We start from the raw sequence: 23,420 nt of genomic DNA, 5'->3' as shown, positions 1-23,420 counted from the left end.
TTGTTTTTTATATGCTTCTGGTTCCCTGAGAACACAGAAATCAGTTTCTTGATTTTCTTTTTTCCTTTGTGGCTCTAGGGATTAAACCCAGGCCTCTACCACTGAGTTACATCCCCAGTCTAGAAACCACTCTCTTAAATCTCTGGTTTATCTCCCCATCTCCAAAAAACTCCCTTGGTGTTTCTTTTTTCAATGAATGTGCATAAATTCACTTGCTTAAGCCAAACTTCTAAGCATAATCTTTGCTTTCTCCTCTCTCAGCCTCCCACATTTATTCACCAAGTTCTATTAGTTTGTCCTACACAGTTCTACGTTGTCCACCACTTTTTTCTCGCATTTTCTATACCCTAATACTGATCAGCGTCATCTTTTGCCTGGATAATTGTAGCAGCCTCTTGGCTAATCCTGCTGCTTTCAGGCATGTTTCCTTCCAATCCTTTCACTGTCCACATCCATCCAGGCTTGAAAACCTAAATATGATCATCAAAACCTAAATATGATGTTCTAGTACCTAAATATAATCATGCCACGCTCATGGTTTAAAACTTTTTTTTTTTTGATACCGGGGATCGAGCGCAGGACCTTGCGCTTGAGAGGCAGGCAGCAGAACCACTGAGCTAAATCCCCGGCCCTCGTGGTTTAAAACTTTTAAAAGACACTCCATTTGCTCAGAACACCTTTCACAATATTAATACTATACATCTCCAGCCTCCTTTGCATTCTTCTGAACATGATCAGGTTCAGTTGCACAGACTGATTTGAAAGTTCAACAGATGTCTTGTCCTGAAACAACTATATATGCTGTCCCCTTGTCTGGGAAACAATTCCCTTCTCTAAAAGAAGCCCCTAAACCCTCCAGTTTGCTTAGATAACCTCATCTCTTGTGCTTGGGAAATTAGGCATCAGTCTTCTGCTTAGGGACTCAGGTAGATTAGAGAAATGTGCACTTCTCTTGCTCATCAGTAGTTGGGGTTTTCTTTGAATCTTCAGTCTCTCCTTTTCATTTCTTCTACTATATTGCTGAAATTTTGTTTTCATAATCCCAACATTCCCCAACTCAAGCCTGGGTGGGTAACTGATTTTACTGAAACTGCTTTGAACTGAATGGATATCTTTACCCTTACATATTCTATACCATGTATAACTTAGGGGAATTTTTATTCAGTTTCTGTTCCACAAGTTCTGGCCTTTTGTTGCTAGGGACAGTCAGAACAAACTATGTTCAGACTTCTAGAGGAGAGGCGAAGAGATAAATGTTGTTAATATCAAAACTAAAATGTGTTGGGTCAGGGATTTAGCTCAGTGGCGCCATGCCTGCCTCGCAAGTGCAAGGTCCTGAGTTCGATCCCTAGTACCAAACGACAACGACAACAACAAAAAAAAACCCCTAAAGTGTGTAATGTTTTGTAGGACTAAAAGATTAAGTCTGCTTGACTTACAGTGAACCTAAAATTGTCCCTCCTCCACCTTGCCCTTTCCTAATAACCCTGCTTTCTTCCCCCACAGTTTCTACTATCAAGTTTATTTATTTGCATACTTTTAAAAAATTATTTCCCTATCAGAATTCCTGAGGATGCCTCTCAGGTTCCCTTCCTGTGCTTTCTCCTTTCTGGTGGCATCATGGAAAAAGCCTTCTGTCCACTTGTCTCACAGCTACTCTTTTTCTACCTTTTTCTATTGTCGCTTCTCTTGCAGGTACTGCTCTGGCCTGGATATGGTATTGTAAATCCCCAGGTTTCTATTAAGACACTTTTGCCGGTAATGTAAATTACTACAACCATTATGGGAAACAGTATATAAGTTCCTAAAAAAATTTAAAATGGAGCTACCATATGACCCAGAAATCCCACCCTTGGGTATATCCAAAGGATATGAAATCAATATGTCAAAGAAATATCTATATTCCCATGTTTGTTGTACTATAATTCCCAGTAGCCAGGATCCGAAATCAGTCTAAATGTTCATTAATGGATGAATGGAGTTTTAAAAATGATATGTATGTACACACTGGAAAACTATCCTTAAAAAAGAAGTAAATACTGTCATTTACAACAGTGTGGATGAGCTTAGAAGATTTTAAGTAAAATAAGCCAGGCACAAAGAGACAAACAACAGATGATCTTACTTATATGTGGTATCTAAAAAGATGACCTCTTAAAAGCAGAGAGAAAAATGGTGGTTATCAAGGGTTGGAGTTGAGGTACAACTGGGGAGATGTGGCTCAAAGAATATGAAATTTAGCTGGGTGTGGGGTGCATGCCTGTAATCCCAGCAGTTGGGAGGCTGAGGCAGGAGGATCACCACAAGTTTGAGGCCAGTTTAGGATACACAGTGAGTTCATAAATATATGCAGTTTTCATTTGTTGATTTAAAATAAGTAATTTTTGCTGGGTGTGGTAGTGCAAACCACCTCTAATCCTAGCACTCGAGAGGCTGAGGCGGGAAGATTGCCACAAGTTCAATGCCAGCCTGGGCTACATAGTGAGTTCAAGGCCAGCCTGAACTACACAGCAAGACCTTGTCTCAAAAGAACCAAAAATAAATAAATAAAAGTAATTTTTAAAATATCATGCTGTACGTTATAAATATGTAAAACTTTTGCTTCTCAATTTTAAAAATAACCATGCTTGGATGCAGTGACACACACCTATAGTCCTAGCTACTAAGGAACATGAAGCAGAAGAATCACTCTACCCCAGGAATTCAAGGCCAGCCTGGACAACATAACAAGACACTGTTTCCAAAAAATAAACAAAATAAAATAAAAAGGGAAATAAACCTCTCGATTTCTTAACTTCTCAGTAGCAACTACTTTCTATCTATTTTTCTAGCTCTGTTCTCTACATCCCCATTAATATCCTCCAATATTCACTGATCCCACTTTGTTCACTTCCATAGGTCAGACTTTCATGATTTCCCTACCTAATGTTAACTCATTAAATGAAGGGTACCCACCTATGTGCTAGGTTCTGTATCAAATGCTAAGGACACAAAAAGAATGAGTCATAGCCTTTGTCTCCTCAAAGACCTTATAGTCAAATAGAGGAATAAGCACATAAGCAAAATGGTTTTGATATAATGTGGTACATGTATGCAGAAGTTAATTTGGGAACATTTAGCCAAGACTGGAGAAAAAACATGGGGAAAGATCATTCCAGTCAGAGAAACATACCCTGTGCCTTCATGGTAACGAGCACAAATATCTTGGTTCTCAAAAAAATACTTGTCAGAACAAACACAGAGCTGGTCTTTCCTTTTTCCAACTCAAAGCATTTGCCAACATATTTCTCTCCATTTCTTCACATTTTTAAAATATTGCCAATCTGAGTTGGAAAAGATGCTGCTAGATTTTAGATTTGGTTGTATTTGTGGTATCTTTTTCCCATTTGTGACCTATGGAATATCAAGACATTCCTTGAAATACATAAAAGAGAAACTATGTTAAAGAAGTAGAAATAATTATATCCCTAAAACAGTGTCTTGTATTTTATCATACTCACCTGAGAGAAAAATAAATCCAAATTCCAAAGGTAACTCATAGAAGTTTCAGCCTGTTATTTTTAATAACGTCACAATTTTATCAACTGTAACAAGTTTTTATGTGGCTGCCTCTGAATCTGAACCAAAATGTTTTACAGGAAAGGGAAAGGTTACTGTGGATTCAATAATGGAGGGCCTGAAGAAGATTACACGTGAGTGAAAATTTATGCTCTAATACAGTATTAAACTGATAATCTGATGCTAAATATTTAGGTGTTTTCTTGGTTACAAAAGTAGATGATGATGATGATGATGATGATGATGATGATGATGATTATGCTGTGAAATGGATCGATAGAGTAAAAGTAGAACTTTTCTTCTGCCCTCCTCCCACAAATGAAGAATCTCAATCTTGTATTTCATTTTTAAGTAATTTTGATTTGTTCTCTGCACCTGCATTTCCCAAATGTGACACAAAAAACTCAACAAGTCTGACTGTGTTTCAGAAAGGATTTAAGAATGTCTTAGTTACTTTTTTTTCTTGCTGCTGAAACAAAATACCCAGCACCCAAAGTTAAAAAGGGAAAGGTTTGTAGAGATTTCAGTCCATAATCGCCTGGCTCCCAGGCAGGGTGGCTTGGCAGAGGGGCACTAAGAGGAGAAGTTCATGGCAAGCAGAGCACAGCAAAAGCAAGCAAACAGGGAGGAAGACAAGCCTCTTTCTGTCTCTTGTATTGTACCCAGCCTACCAGGATTAGGGCAGTGCCAAACCAAGCAGGATGCTGATTTAGTAATCACACAGCTTTAATCCCAGAAGCACTCACTCTAGATTCAGACACATCTGCAAAAGCTCCACCTATGACCGCATGAGGCTTTGTGGGGACATCTAGACCCAAACCATAACAAAGAATAATTTAAGGTAATTTATGCAAGTATGAACAAAATGAATTTTAATAAAAATTTAAATTCTGGGTACACACATTTAATGTTTCCAAGTGAAAAAAGTACTTTTAAAATATATACCCAAAAAGTTTCCAAGTGAGTCCTGTTGTATTACTGGTGAAAAATAAAAATAAAATCTCTTTGATAAGTCTCTCTAATCTTATCTTTTGCCATTTTTGTTGCTGATGCCAGAAAGCTTTCAGGATATTCAGTTGTAGCTTTTAACACAAGCATTTTAAATGATGCTGGTGAATTTAGTGATAGTGAAGCAACCCCCCCACCGTGTTTATTTATGATCTCTGTATTCATCAATAACTATTAAATACCAAGGCACCGTTCGGGAAAGCTCAGGCATGAACAAAAAATAAGCAAGATTTCTGCTCTCACCAAGGCTTAGTTTTTTACTCCACAGTATGTGCTCAGTAAATGCTTATTGGCTGACTGAGAGAGGTTCTAATCTACTGCTTTCAGATAATTGAAGATTCACCAACTCAAGTAGCTGTGTGGCAGTCATTTTTGAGATAATTTTCCCAATCTGGGCTACCAAGAAGAAATAGTACTGTATAACTAACAATCCCAAATAATATAACAAAGTCAACCAAATCAGGACCAATCAAATTTAAAACTATACATATATATGTATCGTACCCATGCTAGGCTTAAATTTTCAACCCTCCTGCCTCAATCTCCCAGTATACAGGTGTACACCACACACCCAGCTTCCATCACTCTCCTTTCTTCTCTTCCATTTATTTTCTGTTCCTCTCATGTTATCTTCTCTGTATCTCTAAAAAAAATAATAATTTCTTTTACATAATTTTCTCTTTTGCCCCTTTTTTTCTAGTGTTGTTCTTTCTTTTCCTCCCAAAACAGAAAAGCAAAAGAAAAAAGAGAAACAAGTCCAAAATATCCCTTCATGTTTTTAAATGAGTATTTTCTTTCTAGGGTGTATAGTATTGGAATCCACCAGGTATGGGGAAGAGATAGCAAATCCCTACTAAGTCCTATTTTGTTTCCACATTCACATTTTTAGGTGTGAATGGTGAACCCTGCCCCACCTTTCCTGCTCAGCATTATTTGTCAATGGTGTTCTCCCTAGGGCTGTGTTCACTCCAGCCATTTCCAGTTTCCATGTCACTCTGTGCACCCCAAGTCACTGCTTTCTCTCCCTAGCTTTTGCCCTATGTACATATACTCTAGACTGTGGCAGCTGTCCAAACTGAGGTGTATCCTTGATCACGTTGGCAGGTGGAGAAAGTAAAAAAAAAACCCACCTAGTTCTGTGCTGGATGTAGGCAATGGGCAAGGGGAGGGGAAGGTCAACTCATCTTCTGGATGTAATCCCAGCATTTTCAGACTCAGCCCCCTCCAAAAACCACATAGGACTGCCCCAGCCTCTCACCATGGAGGGTGGGACCCCTGTGTCCTAGCTTGAGCTTACATTTCTCAGAGGGTGTATGGCTAGCCTGCACCCTCTCCATGACCATCTCATATGGCTGTCTCCCGTCTGGTTCCTGTGGTAGGGTGACCCCAGAAACCCTGAAGTGTAGTTGTTCTTTAATTATTCTTTAAGTTAGTTTTAAACAATTAACCCCTCCCAAAAATGGCTACTGAGTTACTTTCAGAGTAAACTCCTACACTGTTTTTGCAGTTTTACTGTAGGGGTATGTGTGCGTGCATGCGTGTGTGTGTGTGTGTCTGTGTGTCTGTGTGTCTGTCTGTGTGTGTGTAGCTAGTGCTGCTAGCCTGGTCCATTGTTTCTCCCTGGAGTTGCTGAACCGGAGAGTCTTATTTGGCGTTAATGAAGTCAGGTCCCACTCCATGGGAGCTGGGGTTAGCAATCCAGACTGCTTCATTATTTCTCTGTGTTGTATTCAGTTTCTCCAGCTTCTCTGTAGTTTCTAGTTTTCCTGTCAGCTCTCTACCAATTCATGGAGATCTTTTTTATTTCATCAAGTTGGTTTTTAGGTATCTTGATTCCCAGTCCCTGAGAGGCTGTATTTTGCTTCCATCTTTACTCTGCCACTTTTAATCTCCATTTCTATTTTTCTGAGGGAAAAAAAAGATGAATTCCAGTTACCTAAGCTTGATAACACAAAAATAACACTCACATGTGAACTACTTCAAGACCTGCTGATATTTCTGTCACTTAATAGTAAACATTCAGAATGCCACTTGACCTTCAGCAGTGCTTTGGTTGCAAAGTTCTATGTCAGAATTTCTAAAACTGCACTCAATAGGAATACAGAAATTCTAATATACACTTGGAAAAACCTTACTTTGTAGAAATTAAGTCTGCTTCTTATCTGGGAAAAAAAATCTTCTATGTCACCTTCCTAACCAGAATGGCGCCACATGCAGTATTCAAGAATGGCATAGGGTCCCTCTAGCAAACTAATATCTCAGGAGGGAGAAGAGCCAAGCAAAAGGAAAGAAGAGGAGAAAGATTGTATGGGATGAGAGGTCAGAGGACAGGAAGGAAAAAGTGTCTGACAGTTTTTTCTTAATTCTATAAATTATATGTTTTGAATTTGAATTAACCTATACATCAATAAATAAGATATTTATTCTCATGTTTAGAAAACAAAACTACCCTACATTTTGAAAGGAAAAAGCGAATAAATTATAAAAGAATAGTCTCAGTTTCAATTCTGCCTCTAAGGTTTTCAATTTTTTGTCTTTGGAGTTCAATACATTAAGGGAAAAAGAAGCATATGAATTAAGATGGATAATTGCATATAACTTTGACCTTTTCCCTTAGTTTCCCATTTATCTGGGGAAAAAATAAGATAAAATGCATCCCTCCTATTCTACTTTCCCTAACTTCAGAAATTTATATGAGGGTCCTGAGTTCGATCCCCAGTACAAAAAAAAAATTGACTCTTAATTCAGTCCTTAAGCAAATAGAATGATGACTGTATGTAAATTGATAAAAACTGCCAATGAAACCTAATAAGGAAGCATTGTTAGGCGCCCAGCAGAGTGGCACACACCTATAATCCCAGCACTCTGGGAGACTAAGGCAGGACCACAAGTTTGACCTCCAGCCAGGCTGCTTAGCAAGACTCTGTCTCAAAATGAAAATAAAAAGGGCTTACGAGGTAACTCAGTGTGAAGGGCCTAGGTTCACTCTCCACCGCTGGAAAAAAAATAGGAGTTAATACTTTGACTTACAACCTTTAATCCCTTAATTATTTTCCCTAATTGTCTTGTCAGTTTCTACCCTCTGTCTATTAAGGTGACTGGACACCGTTACCTCTCCGTTTTCCAAAGTTCCTTTTGCCTTTACAGTCCATGTCACACTGCACCACTTTGATTATCAGATATACTGTTGCTAAGGGCTTCATTTGCTGTCTTTTAACCCCTAATTACATTGTAACTGTTTGATAACATAGTGCAGTTTACAAAGTAGGTATTCCTCACTCTGCCATTAAATAAATTAATTCAATAAAATGAAAGGAGTAAATTTGTTTGATGATGTATTCATTCTCTTTTATCTATTCTCTTTTAGCTTTAAAATTGTGAGAGTAACTTTTGTAGTTGAAAGGACACTATAAAGAAAGTGAAAAAACAATGTACAGATAGGAGACAATATTACCAATAAGAATTTAGTATCCAAAATATATCAAGAGCTCTTACAACTCAACAATCAAAATTATTCCTCCCTTATCTGTAGTTTTGCTTTCCACAGCACCAATTACCTGCAGTCAACTGCAATCCAATATTTTAAATGGAAAATTCCAAAAATAAATAATACATATGTTTTAAATTGCATGCTCTACTGAGTAGTATGATAGTAATTGTTATCTCCTATCCTGCTTGGGACATGAATCATCCTTTTGTCCCCTATTTACATACTATTTGCATTACCCACCCGTTAGTTACTAAGTAGCTGTCTCGGGTGTATCAACTATCACTGTATTCCATTGCTTATGTTTATGTAATCCTTGTTTTACTTAGTAGTGACCCAAAACCACAAGAAGAGTAATCCTTGCAATTCAGATTTGCCAAAGAGAAGCCATAAAATACTTCCTTTAAATAAAATGATGAAAGATCTTGACTTAATAATGAAAAATTATTGTTGTTAATCTCTTACTATGCCTAATTTATAAATTAAACTTTATCATAGGTATGTATATATATGAAAAAACAGTGTATCTATAAAGCTAGGTAGTATCGGTAGTATCAGGCAACTACTAGGGCTATTGGAACATGTCTGCTGAGGGTAGGAAGGGATTATTGTAACCCAGATTTTTCAATGGACAAAGGATATGAATAGACATTTCTTTACAGAAGATATAAAAATGACGATTAGCACATAAAAAGATATTCAATATCATTAGTCATTAGAGAATACAAATCAAAATCACAGTGAAATATTTCAGACTGGTTAGGATTAATGTAATAAAAACAACAAGCATTAATGAAGATGTAGATAAATTGAAATTCTCATACATTACTGGTATGAATATAAAATGGTGCAAATGGATAAATGCTATATTTGTTGAATTAGTGAAGAAACTAACTGAAAGCTACATAGACTCATAAAAAGATAAAATATTAAAAATCAGAATATTTAGAAGTTTGCAAAACAAGGATTAGACAACTTAATATTAAAACTTAAATAAGGGGGGCTGGGGATTTAGCTCAGTGGTTTTGATGCCTTCTGTGCAAGCCCAAGGACCTGAGTTCGATGCCTGGTACCAAAAAAAAAAAAAAAAAACAACTTAAATAAGGGCCGGGCATTTAGCTCAGTGGTTCCGCCACCTACCTCGCAAGCGCAAGGTTCCAAGTTCAATCCCCAGTACCAAAAGAGAAAACTTAAATATTAAAACTTGCTGTAAAAATTGATCCTAGAAATATTTTCTGACATTTTGTATGGGCTTTTGCCATGAATGAACCAATGAGGACATAATTGTACATGTAGAGCAGCACTATTCATAGTAGTGTCCACATAGACGAATGGATAAGCCAAAGGCAGTATATCCATTTAATGGAATTTTATTCAGCCCTTAAAAGGAAGAAAGCTGTGACCCATGCTACAAAATGGATGAACCTCAAGGATATTAATGCACAGTGAAATGAGCCAGTCACAAAAGGACAAATACTGTATGGTTTCACTTACATAAGACATCTTTAACAGCCAAGTGCATAAAAACAGAAAATATGGTGGTTGTCAGGGTCTGGAAGGATGGGGAAATGTTGAGATGTTATTTAATGAGCACAGTTTCCACTTTGCAAGACGAAAATGTTCTGTAGATTGGTGGTGCAACAAAGTGAATATACTTATCAATACTTGTTACTATGGTAAATTTTATGTAATATGTCTTTTACCCCAACTAAAGACAAAGGATAATTTAAAATTTTACTTCTAGCTGGGTACAATAGCCACTTGGAAGGCTGAGACAGAATGACTTGAACCCAGGAGTTTGAGATCAGCCTGAGAAACATAGTGAGACTTTGTCTCTTTAAAAACCACAAAAACAAAAGCAAATTTTTTTTTTACTTCCCACCAACTCCATGTTAATAGGAACTGTCATTATCCCCATTTTCAATTTGGTTGCCTTTAACATAGTAAGTCCGTAGTAGATACTTCTTGAACTAATTTGTAAATTAAACCTGTCCTGGGCCGGGGATTTAGCTCAGTGGTGTTGCCACCTGCTGCACAAGGGCAAGGACCCGAGTTTGATCTCCGCTATCAAAAAAAAGAAAAAAAAAACCTGTCCTTTATCTTCCCTTGTTTTTGTTCTTAATGCACTAAGTTTGAAAAGACCTGGGTAAAGTCAAATCATACTTATAAGGAACAAACTCCCAGAGCAGGAGTGGAAAACTTTTAGAAATGCTGCTGCTAAGTGAATCCAGAAGCACTTTTGGAGGCTCCAGTGCATTACTAGCTAAACTCTGGGTACCACAGTCTGTGGTTACCCATAAACAAACATGCCTCTCTTACTGTGCCTAATTTATAAATTAAACTTTATCTTAGGTATGTCTGCATAGGAAAAAACATAGTCTATATAGAGTTTGGTATTAACTGTGGTATCAGGCATCCACTACAGGTCTTGGAATATATTCCCTAAGGGTAAGGGAAGATCATTGTAACCTAAATTTTGAAATGGACAAAGAATATGAATAGACATTCCTTCACAGAAAATATGAAAATGACGATTAGCACATAAAAAGGTGTTCAACATCATTACTTACTAGGGAAACTCAAATCAAAACCACAATGAATCTAACTCCTACACTAGGATTTACAGTTCCATGAGAGAGGTCAGATCATGAATACTATGATACCTGCTTAACAGAATCAATCTTTTTGTTTGTTTTTTATTTTGTTTTTTGAGACAGGGTCTTGCTATGTAGTCTAGGCTGGGCTTGAACTCACTGCAATACTCCTGCCTCAACCTCCTAAGTGGTGGGATTACAGGCATATGACACCACACCCGGCTCTTAATTGCTTTTTTTTTTTTTGGTACTGGGGATCGAACTCGGGTCCTTGCGCTTGCACAGCAAGCGGCAAAACCACTGAGCTAAATCCCCAGCCCTCTTAATTGCTTTTTAAAGTCACTTTTCTTACTAATATTAAAGTTTATAAGCTTATGAGAGTGATTTTTTTTTTGCCCTTCTTTTTAGACCTAATGATATGGCTTGGGGTTTCTGTTGTTTGTTTTCGGTTGTCTGTTTTGTGGTACTGGGGATTTGCTCCAACACAGGAATGAATTTGTGGGTCCTCTCCCTGGGCCTGAGCTAGAGCAATGAATGAGGTCACAGTTGCGTGATGGAACAGACCCTTTGTTGGGCTCTTGATCTGATTGAAGGCCCAAAGTGGTGAGTGGCACAGCTTAAAAGTAGGTAAAAAATCAGAATTTTTACAGTTCTATGCTGAGTCCTTTTTTAAAAAGAAAACACTGTCATGTCTTTGAGGGATTGAAGTTTGTTTTAAAATGATGATTTTCAACATAAGGATGATTTCAAAGCACCTTTCAAGTACCTAACTTGTTGAACATCTCTGGAGTTCCCAGCTGTGTGGTAGGTTTCTAGATTCCGAACATCTGTAATTGAGTTGTTTAGAAACAACTACACTCCAGGTTCTGAAGTAAAGACCTGGGGAAAAATGATTCTAATCAGACATTAAGAAACTTTTTTCTTCATGGTTTAATAGTATTTATTGTTCATTATTCCTGTTAATGACCCACTTTTCTTGTTTTTGAGCCACCGAAAAGACAAAAATTTGCTATGTTGCCTAGGGTGGCCTCAAACTCAATGTCTTCCTGCCTCAACCTCCCAAGTGCTGGGATTACAGGAATGCGTCACACTCCTGGTTCACTCCACTTCTAGAAAAGATAACTGAAGCTATAAAATGAACAAAGGTGGAAGCCCTACCACCCAACCTGTGGTCAATAGGTCCTGTCTCTCAAACTATGCAGAGTGGTAAAGGGAGGACTAGAGCAATGGTTTTAGTGAAGAAGTCGATTCAAGAAGGTCTAGAGTAGCAAACAGCATTTTATTCCATACCCACTCCTACTTTTAAGAAAGACTTTGGGGCCAGAAGAACTGACAGGGCAGGGATGTGCATCTCAGAAGGAAACCCTGAGAAAAGCTACGTACTACCAGTCAGGTGCCTAAGGCAGAAACAAGGAGGCAGGTATTTAAAATGCTATAACATTTGCCAATTAGAACTTGAAATGTTCTGCTTCATAAATAAATTTTGCCTTTAAATAACTTTTTCCATGGGGCCAGGGATTTAGCTAAGTGGTTCCGGCGCCTGCTGCACAAGCACAAGGTCCCAAGTTCGATCCCTGGTACAAAAAAAAACAAAAAACCCCAACTTTTTCCACATATTTCTAGGATGCTTTATCTGATTCACTTGGCACCATTTTTTATGATTTAAGATATATAACATGATGGTTTTGTGTATGTATACATTGTGAAATAATCACACAATCAAGCTAATTAATATATCAGTCATTTCACACAGTTACTATTGAGAGGAAGTGAGAACACTGAGGCTGTGCTCTCTTACCAAATTTCAAGTACACAGTGCAATACTGTTAACTGTAATCACCATGCTATGCATTAGATCTTTGGAACTCACTCATCTCGCATAACTGAGAGTGTGCACTCTCATATCCCCCTCTTTCCAACCATTCTACTCACTCTGTGAGTGACTATTTTAGATTCCACATAGGAATAAGTGAGAGCACACAGTCTTTTCGAGTCTGGCTTATTACACTTAGCATTTATTTTTTGTTTGTTTGTTTTTTGGTACCGAGATCGAACTCGGGACCTTGTGCTTTCGAGGCAGGCAGCGGAACCACTGAGCTAAATCCCTGACCCCAGCATTTATTTTTATATAGCATCAGAGTGATAATACAGTATTTGAGAGGAGGAGCAGTAATAAGAAATTTTGCTTTCAGATCTAGGGAAAATAAAAGGAATTTTCCACATTGCCTTCCAACTTTGCCCATAACTCTAATGTGAATTTGCATATAATCATTACTTGAGGCTCTAGACTTCAACCTCCAAGCCTTGCACTGGAAAAGTTCCAAAAGAGTATAAAGAAACTAATCTGTGAATTGATCCTTAATTGCATTTTCTGAGTTCCAGACGCAGTTACTGGCCACATGGCAGTTTCAGAAATTAAATCAAAACTTACGTTGAAACCCCTAAAAGTACCTGTCTTCCACAGCAAGAGGTAGGTAATGGAAGTGTTACTATATTATGATAAAGAATTATTAATGTAGTGGATATATTATTAAATACCCATAAAGGCTATAAGACAAGTTAGAATGCTCTTCAAATATCTGTTCTGTGGAGAATTTAGTTATAAAACAAAACATTTAAATTGAGAAAGCTTTTTATGAAAAGAAAATGATAAACCTCTTTTTTGACTAGAGAAACAGTTTTCCTTCCTGTTCTCCCAAATGAAATGCTATTTTTGGTTAGGACACAGAATACCCTAGACTGCTCAAGGAGTTGTCAGTTATACCCTAAGGTATTTTGAGTGCCAGTTTAAAGGAAAATAAATTCAGAAGACCTTAAGGTAGAGCTTAACCCCTAAGCAAGTCAAAATATAGAAAAAGGGTCTATATGACAAATACAGCCCGTAAAAGGCAATCTGGTAGATTACCCATGACTAGCCTTAGGCTAAAACTGAGGAGGGAAATTTGCTTGTATCATTAACAATAGCTTTCTCTCAAGCAGTTACCAATAAACTCCAAAATCACAGCTACTAATAACTGAAAGAGCCCAAGATACATTTTACCAGATTATAAGAAGAAAAACTCCTCTCTTTTATCACAGTTGTTCATTTTCTTTACCACCTTGAGGATATTTTTGCTAGTGTTCTTGGGTTTGCCAGTGCTAAAAAAAATCGTATCTCTAACACTTTTTAGATAATAATGGGTAAAATAACCTTATAGCAGCCAAACCCTTAGTATTACTGTTCCCTTACCCCACATGAAAAGCTATCTTTTGTGTTGGGTTGGGTTGAGTTGGGCTGGGTTGGGTTTGGTTTTGAGTCATGTTCTTTTTATGAATCTCAGGCTGGCCTTGAGCTCACTATGTAGCCCAGGCTGGCCTCAAACTCCTGATTCTCCTGCCTCAGCCTCCCTGGTGCTGGGAATTTCAAGAGTGTACCACCACAGCTGATCAGCTGCCATTTTTTCCCCCCAGCACTAGGGATTGAACCCAGGGAGTGATGAGCTATTTCCCCAATCTTTTCGTATTTTTATTTTGAGGCAGAGTCATACTATATTGCCCAAGCTGACCTTGAATTTGTGATCCTCTTGCCTCAGTCTCCAAAGTAACTGAGATTACAAATGTGTGCAGCTGGCACAAGCTGCCTTTTGAAGCGGTGAGTTCCTTGTCACAAAAAGTAGTCTAGCAAAGACTAAATAATACCACATATAGAGGAAATTCACACCCTAAATGAAAGGCTGGACTGGGATCATTCTAAATCAAAGGTTCTACAATCATTTGTGGGTTGCTCACTTCTCCTTCTGAAGTTAAATTCCAGGTTCTCATCATGAACAAAGAATTTTTTTGGCGGGGGGTACCGGGGGCCTAACTCAGGACCTTGTACTTTTGAGGCAGGAGGCAGAACCACTGAGCTAAATCCCCGGCCCCTTGAACAAAGAATTTACAAAATGAGCAAAAAGCAGTGGCAAAGTTTATTTGAAAAAGTGAAAGTGAAGAAGAGTGAGGGAGAACCTGGCTCTGCAGAAGAAACTTGGGCCGAGTAAAAGAGGAAAAAGCAAGATAAGAGTACACCCTGTAGAAAACAAGGCAGGCTATCATGAGGAAAGCCATGATAGCCAGCTCTTCTTGGCATCTGTGTCCTTTTATATTGTCCAAATCTCGAGGCCAGGCATGGTGGTGCACACCTGTGATTGCAGCACTGGGGAGGCTGAGGCAAGGAGGATCGCCATGAGTTCAAGACTAGCCTGAGCTACATAGTGAGTTCAAGGCCAGCCTGAACTATACAGTGAGACCTTGTCTCAAAAAAAAAAAAAAAAAATCTGGAGGAAAACCACGAGAATTTCTACATATGGATCCTGAGAGGCGGTGCTGGGATCCCACACCTCAAGTTGATAGGAGGTCTAAGCATCCTATTGAAAACCTGCTCAAATTCCCAGAAGTCCACGGTTTTGGGAACTGTTCTGCCGTGTGTTCTAGGATCTTGTAATTAACAGGTCCTGCCTACTTTCCCAGCTTTGCACCCTAATCTCCTATGTCAATTTGAAACTTATATAAAATAGAAACGCTTTCTCCAGTGTTTGGTCTAAGATAGGGTTTGAAACTGTGCCAAAAGTCTCCTTCCATAATGCAACTAATAAAGACCTTATACTGCATAGAACAAATGCAAGGTCAAAACTTATGCCTTCCTTTTGCTTCTTGACAACACACTTCTGTATCTGCTGCATCAAAAGATGCATCACGCTAAAGAAATTTGTTCATATCTACAAATACAAAATATTTGCCTTAGTAAAGGCAAACTTGAGTCTTCAGAATTTCAAGTAGGTGATTTCAGAAGAAGAAATCAGTGTTACTATAAGCTAAGAAAATAAGGCAAGTTCAATAAATATCCATGTTACAAATTTGAGAACAATACCTTTTAAAAGCTTATCACAGCTGGGCTGTAGTGTGGCTCAGTGATAGAGGGCTTGTTCCAACTCCAGCACTGCAAATGGATGGATGGATGGATGGATGGATGGATAGATAGATAGATGCTTATCATTTCCTTTTCTCTCCAGTCCCTCTTTGAAAATGAGTTGAAAATAATATTCTAGAGGATACTAAATTAATAAAACCTAATAATTTTATTGTTTAATTTCAATGTTTATTTCTTTTAGTTTATCTTTAACCAATAGCTTTTTATAAAACCACAAAAACTAAGAGATTCCATAATTTGTAAACTTTTAGTTCTGTTAGTTTCAAAACTCAATGCATTTTAAATAATACAAATCTATAAAAGTATGGTTGCTTTAATTAATTTATATTTCATTAAATCTTATTTAATTTACCATATTATAAGCAAACCCAGTCTTACAGAATACATTTCTGTGTTCCTAAATAAGTTATTATAAATCTATACAAAGTGTCTCCTAAATATTAATATTTTCCCTCCTTTTCCAGATTTTTCTTTCCTAGGAAAATGAAAGGGCAACCAAAGTTCCAAACTTTCTGGAAGTGTTCTCTGTCTTTTTCTGTCTTTCACATATGTGGTAAAAATAAAATTTTGCAATTAAAGTTGTAAAATAATCATAGATGCAAACATTTCTCTATAAGGATATACATCACAGCATTATGTGTACTAAAATTTTGAAACAATTTATATTTCTAAGGACAGGAGAATTTAAGACTTTTAGCCTGACCTGGGATAAGTTATTTAATAGCTCTGACCCTCAGTTTCTTGTTTTACAAAATGGAGGAATTCAGAGTTTTTTAAGGGAGGCAAGGATGACTGTCAAGTATAGCGCAGAGGTGTGGACCCGAGGGGCCAACATTTTCTCACTGTCCATCCTGTGTCTGATGGCAAGTGACAGAAACCATCCCCCTGGGAAACATGACTCTGCATGTATTATCATGTTCACATTCATTCCAGTCAGCAAAAACTAATGAATGGCACTAATGTTTGCTCCTTTGACTTACATACATATTAAATTTAAATCTTTTCATGTCTCTTCTCAGGGATAAAGATTTACCAAGATCTCTTCAGTGCCAATTACAACACACAGAAAAGTTGAGCCCTTCACAAATGGAAGGTAATGAGAATCACCCCAAAAGTTACAGCATAAAAGACAGCCCCTTAATATATACAATCCCTTCTTTAGTACAGATTTAGGATTTCAAGAGGTGTCTACACTCCTTCATTTAAGAGAAGAGGGCTATGGATGTAGCTCATGTATGAATCTCGGGGTTCAATCCTCAGTACTGGGAAAAAAATGCTTTAAAAAATGCTGGGTGTGGTGGCACACACGTGTAATCCCGGCGCTCAGGAGGCTGAGGCAGGAGGATCGTGAGTTGAAGCTAGCCTTGACTACATAGGGATTCAAAGCTAGTCTGTACTACAAAGAGAGATCCTATTTCAGAAAACCAAAAATAAAATTAAATTTAAAATGAAAAAAAAAATCACCTTTATTACTAAGAAATCTGGTTTGGAAAACAGAAAGGATTGTCAAGATCAGATTTACATTTTGAGTTTTTTGTTTTTTGTTTGAATTTGTATTTTTACTTATAAAACTAAGATACATGCTTTAACAGTTTTGAAGTTTCTAAAGTGCCTTTGTAGTATGTTGTGCTGTTTGTTTGTTTGTTTGTTTCTTTGGAGTTTTGTTTTTGGTGCTAGGAGTTGAAACCAGACCCTTACTGAGATACACCCCAAGTCCTTAAGAAATTTGTGGGGTTTTTTTTCCGATTAATTTTATTGGTACATTTTATTGGTACTCTTTAGGTATACAATTCATTTACATTTATCATTGGGTGTGTGTACCTGTACATGATATATCTTGGTTCTTATTTTTTTCCCCAAGAAATTTGTTTTAATCAGATATGATAAGTAACATGTGGACACAGAGATGATTTTCATGGAGATGTGTTTTTATATTCGTAGATCCCTAAAAACAGAAGGCACAGCATACCATGACATGGCAAAAAATCAACAAGAGGCTTTACTGTGATATTTGCACAAAGGAACAGGCAAGGCAGAATAAGCAGATTTAGGATTAGCTACACTGAAGAACTTCAGTGACCCTCTGGGGTTTGGGACTGTCCCTCACTTGGTCTAGGACCTGGATCTGGGGTTAGTGGGCCCGGCACATAAGAGCCAGAGAAGGTAGATGGTTAAGAGATGGTGTCCAGATGGGCTGGTGTGCATGTGAAAGGCATATATATAAACTAGCTGCTTACTATCACTGGGAACTAACTAGGCCTGTGAGGGGCAGGCCCTGCAGGCTTAGCAAAGGCCAAGAGGTCAAACCATCAAGTATAAAAGTAGAAAAACTGGTTATTCAAATGCTTAATCCTCATAACTTTCCTATGAGAAGTTAATTTGTTCATTCTGCACACTTGTTTTTTTTTGGGTTTTTTTTTGAGATGGAGTCTCACTTTGTAGTTCAGGCTGGCCCTGAACTCCCTATTTAGCCCAGGCTAGCCTTGAACTCGCAGCAATCCTCCTGCCTCTGCCTCCCGAGTGCTGGGATTACAGACATGCACTACCACACCCATCCTCTGCATACATTTTTTGAATACCTCAAAACCCCAGAATATCCCACCTTCACTCTCAGTGTATATCCTTGCTTCCTACTTCACTCAAAACCAAAGCAATCAGAACAGAATTTCCAGATTTCCACCTCTGTATCTACCTCCCTACCAGTGTCTATACCCACATATTTTGCCTTCCACTACTTTTTAGTACAACTTGAGCAACAAAAATAAACAATTCAGAATTGGATTAAAACCCAAAGTATAAAATAAACATCCATGAGGCCAGGATTAGTTTCACATATCTATAATCCTGGCTACTCAGGATTCTGAAGCAGAAGGATGGAAAGTTCAAGGCCAACGCCTGTCTCAAAATAAGGGCTGGGGCTGGGGTGTAGTTCAGTGATAGAAGCATGTTTGAAGCCCTGGATTTAATCTCTAGCATCACAAAAAATATTTTTTAATTAAACATCCATAAGTCCATACTGATTGAATTCTTTTTTTTTTTCAATTTTTATTTTTTATCAGTACATTTTTGCAGTTCATATGGTAGTGGTATTAAAGGGAGAAATGAGGTTGCAATGTTTTTGTTTTGGGTTTGGGTTTTGGATTTTTGAGACCAAGTCTCACTGTGTAGTCCAAGCTGGTCTTGAACTCACTGTGTAGTACAAGCTGGCCTTGAATTCATGGAGATCCTCCTGCTTCAGCCTCCCGAGCGCTGGGATTACCGCGCTGGGATTACCGGCATGAGCATGTGTCATCATGCTCAGCACAATGTATTTTTTAAGGGAGAAATAACAGTACATTTGCATGATCGTAGGAATAATATATAGATAGTAAGATTGGATGTTAGAGACAAAGGAGACCTTTCTTAGATAATATATTTGAATATGGGAGAGAAGATAGGTTCTAATCTACAATGGAGGGGCTGGATCTAGATAAAAGATAAAGTTTACTTGTGGAACAGCAAAGTATGTGGATACAGATCTTGGTAGGGAGGAAGACATGGAGATGTGAGTCTGTAGAACTTGTCTCTTCTTTCCAACGCTCCCCTCCAACATTATTTTTTCTCATAGTATACACCACCTTCCAAAATAGTACCTAATTTACCTATTATACTTAATATGAGAACTCCATTGCATGAATGAATGCATGCCTAGAACATGCTAGAGAGATTAGGAGAAGGTAGAAAGGAGTCAGGATAATTTGGTTCCAGTCCTAAAGAAGCTGCATTTTACCAAGAGAGAAAGGTGTCACATTTCCACAAAATTATAAGATGGACATCATTTTCTCTATAAAATTAATCACTCATAAATACAGATGCTAAGACTTGACTGTGATATGAAATAAATTTCGCCTGGTGCCATTTGGAATATACTTTGTCCTGGGTTTGTTTTTGCATTCACTAATTTTAGAAAATACATGTCTGATTTTGGCTCTAGTTTATGCTGGAGAGAGGGTTGGTCCTGGGATGGAATGCAGGGACTCGCACATACTAGGCAAGCTGTCTTGTCCATAGCCCACATGTGCTGGAGCAGGGCAGTAGGTTATTAAGAGACCGAAGAAAGTACCCAGACAGCTTGTGAGAGATAAGGTTTATTAAGAGTGACAGGTACTAACAGGGTAGGATACGGTTAATTGCAGCTTACTATCAGGGGTAGTTTACAAGAAACATGTAGGGGTCCAATAGTGCTAGTTGGCAGAATTGCACAGAGGGTGTGCACTCACCAGCACTGCTAGGCAAAATCCCATAAGGGACACATTTTCTACAACAGCACTGCTCAGCAAGTCCACAAGGGATGTGTACTTAACAGCAGCACCTCTGTGGAGGCCCAGTGATAATAGTTTAGACAAGCATTTACCAAATTGGAGCATCCATGGTGACCACCTGGACTACAGGACTCCACAATGCTCTGTCCCTCACGCAGCTGTTGCAGGGAGGAAGTTTCACAGATTAAACTACATCACAGTGACATCATTAGCTTGCTTTGTTCTATTTTATGACCAGCATTTCAAGGAATGGCTAATTTAGCATACTGACAGGAAGGCAGATCTACAGATAATATTAGTTTGCCCAGTTCCCAATGTAGCTCATTCAGACATTCTAGTCTCTACTTATGATGTCCCCTTAGTTTGGCAAGAGCCTGGGTAACATGTAGGGATGTTTCAAGAACATGAGGCTAAATGCCCTAGTTTTTCTCAGGAACAATACACAACTGCTCTACCACTGAGCTCTATCTCCAGCCCTTTTTTATTTGAGACGGAGTCTCACTAAGTTGCCCAGGTCAGCCTCAAATTGTGATCCTCCTGCCACAGCCTTCCAGCAGCTGGGATTACAAGTATGTGCCACCACACCCAGCTTCAGTTAGTGCTTTGAATATTTCTTTTTAAAATGGTAGATCTGTATAAAAGACACATACACAAATATTAAATTTGGCTTCAACTTGGTGCATCAGCTTTCTATTACTGCCGTAACAAATTGTCACAAATTCAACAGCAAAACAGTATAAATTCACTGTCTCAAGTTCTGTAGGTCAGAAGTCCAGGCAGGGTTGGCTGGTTTCTCTTCTCCAGGTCTTACTAGGGTGAAATTCAAATGCTGGCCACCCTGAGCTCTTATTTGGAGATTCTGGAGAATCTGCTTGCAATCTCATTCAGATTTGTGGCACAATTCAGTTCTTGCAGCTATTTGGCTGATGTCCCCAGTTTCTTTCCTGTCTGCCAGCCAGGAGTCTCCCTCAACCCCTTCCAGCTGCCAGCACTCCACATCACATTGCCCGCCATCTTCATACCCGCAGTGGTGGGTTGAGTTTTTCTCGTGCTCTGAATCTCTCTGACTTGTGCCACATCTATCTTGCTTCTTCTTCTACAAGGAGTCCTGAAGTTAGATTGGGACCACTCAGGTAATCCAAGCCAGTATATCTTCTCTACATCTCCTAAGTCCCTTCTATCATATAAAATAACATATTCATAGGTTCCTGGAATTAGGACATGAACTTTTTGAAAGGCTATTTCACCTGCCACGTCTGGTTTTCGGCTCTTCCAATTAGTTTATTCCAGTTCAAATCTCAAGGATTGACAATGTCCTATATTAAAGATGTCTATTAAATATTCACTTTTAATTCTACTTCTCCAGCCTTCCAAGATGCCTATAACTCCTTCAACAAGGATAAAACTGGTTGTATTGATTTAAATGGAATGATGAGCACTTTAGCTAAATTAGGAATGAATTTAACCAAGCATGATGTCTATAATGAATTAAAATGTGGTGATCTTGATCGTAAGTATTTTGATGTCGCATTCTTTTTTAAAAAGACTTCTGAACACATATTTTTTTCCTCAGTGATTGTATAAACAGAGGAAATAAACCTCTATTGTATATACATTTGTTTAAAAAAAAAACGTAAACGAAAGTAAAGAGTACCCTTACCAAAAAATGGAAACAAGGGCCGGGGATTTAGCTCAGTGGTTCCGGTGCCTGCTTCACAAGCACAAGATCCTGAGTTCGATCCCCGGTACCAAAAAAAAAAGAAAAACACAAAAAAAATGCAAACAAAATCTTTGTAAATGGGGAGGGGTGGAGAAGTTGAAGGGAGGGCAGGGGAATGGGGAAAAAATAAGAACCAAGACATATCATGTAAAGATACAAATTCCCAATGATGAATGTCACTATATTGTGTACCTAAAATGTATCGAGACAATTATTTTTTTAAAAAAGAGGTTATAAAAAAAAAAGAGTAGCCTTACCTTATCTGCCTGTTTCACTTTCCATGGTTTCAGTTATCCACAGTCAACCACAGAGCAAAAATATTAATATTTGTCTTGACTCTTTCAAGAGATGCTACATTCACATAGTTTTTATTAACATACATTACTATAGTTGATCTATTTCATTTTTAGTTGTCAATCTGTTATTGTGCCTAATTTATAAATTAAACTTTATCATATGTATGTATGTACAGGAAAGAACATAGTGTACTTGGGGTGCAGAACTATCTGAGGTTTTAGGCATCCACTAGGGGTCTTGGAATGTGTCCTCTGTAGATAAGAGGAACCACTCTATGTGCATGTTTACCTTGAAGAATATCAGTGAGGTATGTGGGTAAGTTATGAAGTCAAATTAATGCTATGAAATGCAGTACTCTTTTAAAAACCTAGTGTGGAAACGGTGACTGTCCTCTCAATATCACAATATTCAAGTTACCTGTCACGATGCCCATTTTGGACAAAGCCTTGAAATAACAAGGCATAAACAGTTTCAAAAATGACATATTACCAAGGAAATCCAAGCCTTTGTTCCCATCTGAATCATTAGTACAGATCTTTCTGCAATCATTATAGCCCACCTATACTAAATTTTAAATCCCATAGCATTTTTGTTGATATTTTTCAAACATACAGATTTATGTTTCTGCTAGTATACCAATCTACTGATCAGTGGTCAAGGCTGTTATGTTGTGTGGAAAATATATTCAGCACATTATCTCCTCTCACTTCTCACCCAGAGCCCATTCAGTCAACATCAGTTCTACTCGTGACTCAGTGTCATTGGTTAATTAAGGTATCATTTGTTGTTTCCACTAACTCTGCCTGATTTTTCTGTTCTTTCATGTAAACACAGCCGCTCCTCAAGTAGCACTCACTATCCTTTAATTTTAGAGGAAATGAGGTATAACTTGGGTAATGTTAAAACAAAAATAATAGGAGTAGATACAGAGTGGAAAGGTTGGTGGATTCCTTGTAAAAATTCCTTGCAAATCTCTGGAAAAGGTTGAATGCACAGGACTACAAGGCCTGGGAACCCCTGGCTGAATGTTTACGTCCTGCCCTTATTTCTGTGGCCTGCAGGAGACAATGTAATGTTGTTAAAATCACTTCAAGAAGACCTGAACAAATTAACGTGCACTGATTTTAAATATTAAGTGACCCCCAGGGTACTTTAACTATCATACTTAACATATAGCCTAATAATTTAAGCACATCTTATCCTTGTTCTGAGCTTAGATTTCTGTTGTAGGAGATGGGAAGGTGAACTTCTCAGACTTCTTAAAGGTGCTGACAGATAAGAACCATTTCTTGAAGGCTGTGGGTGAGTAGATGTTACGAAACAGATGGCAGTTTGGTAGCTACAACCCACTGCATAGTAAACATTATTCACTGAGGCCTCCAATCAAGAGACAAATCAGGAAAGAGTAATCTGGAATGTGATTTATTTTTAAACTGCTTCCCCAAAACAATATCTGCTACGCAAACTAATGCTGTTTTAGAATTTTAACTTATATATATTAAGGAGG

General features: G+C 38.0%; 1 protein-coding gene across 11 annotated transcripts in view; it reads left to right on the top strand.

The window, feature by feature from the left end:
- Positions 1–23,420, top strand: part of LOC101700545 (EF-hand calcium-binding domain-containing protein 3) — a 48,299-nt gene that overhangs the window by 7,603 nt on the left and 17,276 nt on the right. For 9 of the 11 annotated variants that reach the window (XM_087203841.1, XM_087203836.1, XM_087203840.1 and 6 more), the window contains 5 exons: positions 3,639–3,692; positions 13,030–13,117; positions 16,615–16,688; positions 21,263–21,406; positions 23,144–23,215. In XM_087203841.1, the coding sequence (XP_087059967.1) occupies positions 3,668–3,692; positions 13,030–13,117; positions 16,615–16,688; positions 21,263–21,406; positions 23,144–23,215 (403 nt within the window). In that variant the 5' untranslated portion in view covers positions 3,639–3,667. Of the gene's footprint in view, positions 1–3,638; positions 3,693–9,332; positions 11,452–13,029; positions 13,118–16,614; positions 16,689–21,262; positions 21,407–23,143; positions 23,216–23,420 lie in introns of those variants that run through there. The other 2 variants (XM_087203845.1, XM_087203846.1) reach the window with 2 other exon arrangements.

The sequence above is a fragment of the Heterocephalus glaber genome, unplaced genomic scaffold (assembly GCF_053883595.1).
Source record: "Heterocephalus glaber isolate CG9 unplaced genomic scaffold, H.glaber_assembly_v1.0 deba00001811, whole genome shotgun sequence".
NCBI lineage: Eukaryota > Metazoa > Chordata > Mammalia > Rodentia > Bathyergidae > Heterocephalus > Heterocephalus glaber.
The sequence above is the reverse complement of the archived record's forward strand: the minus strand, read 5'-3'. Positions and strand labels throughout refer to the sequence as shown.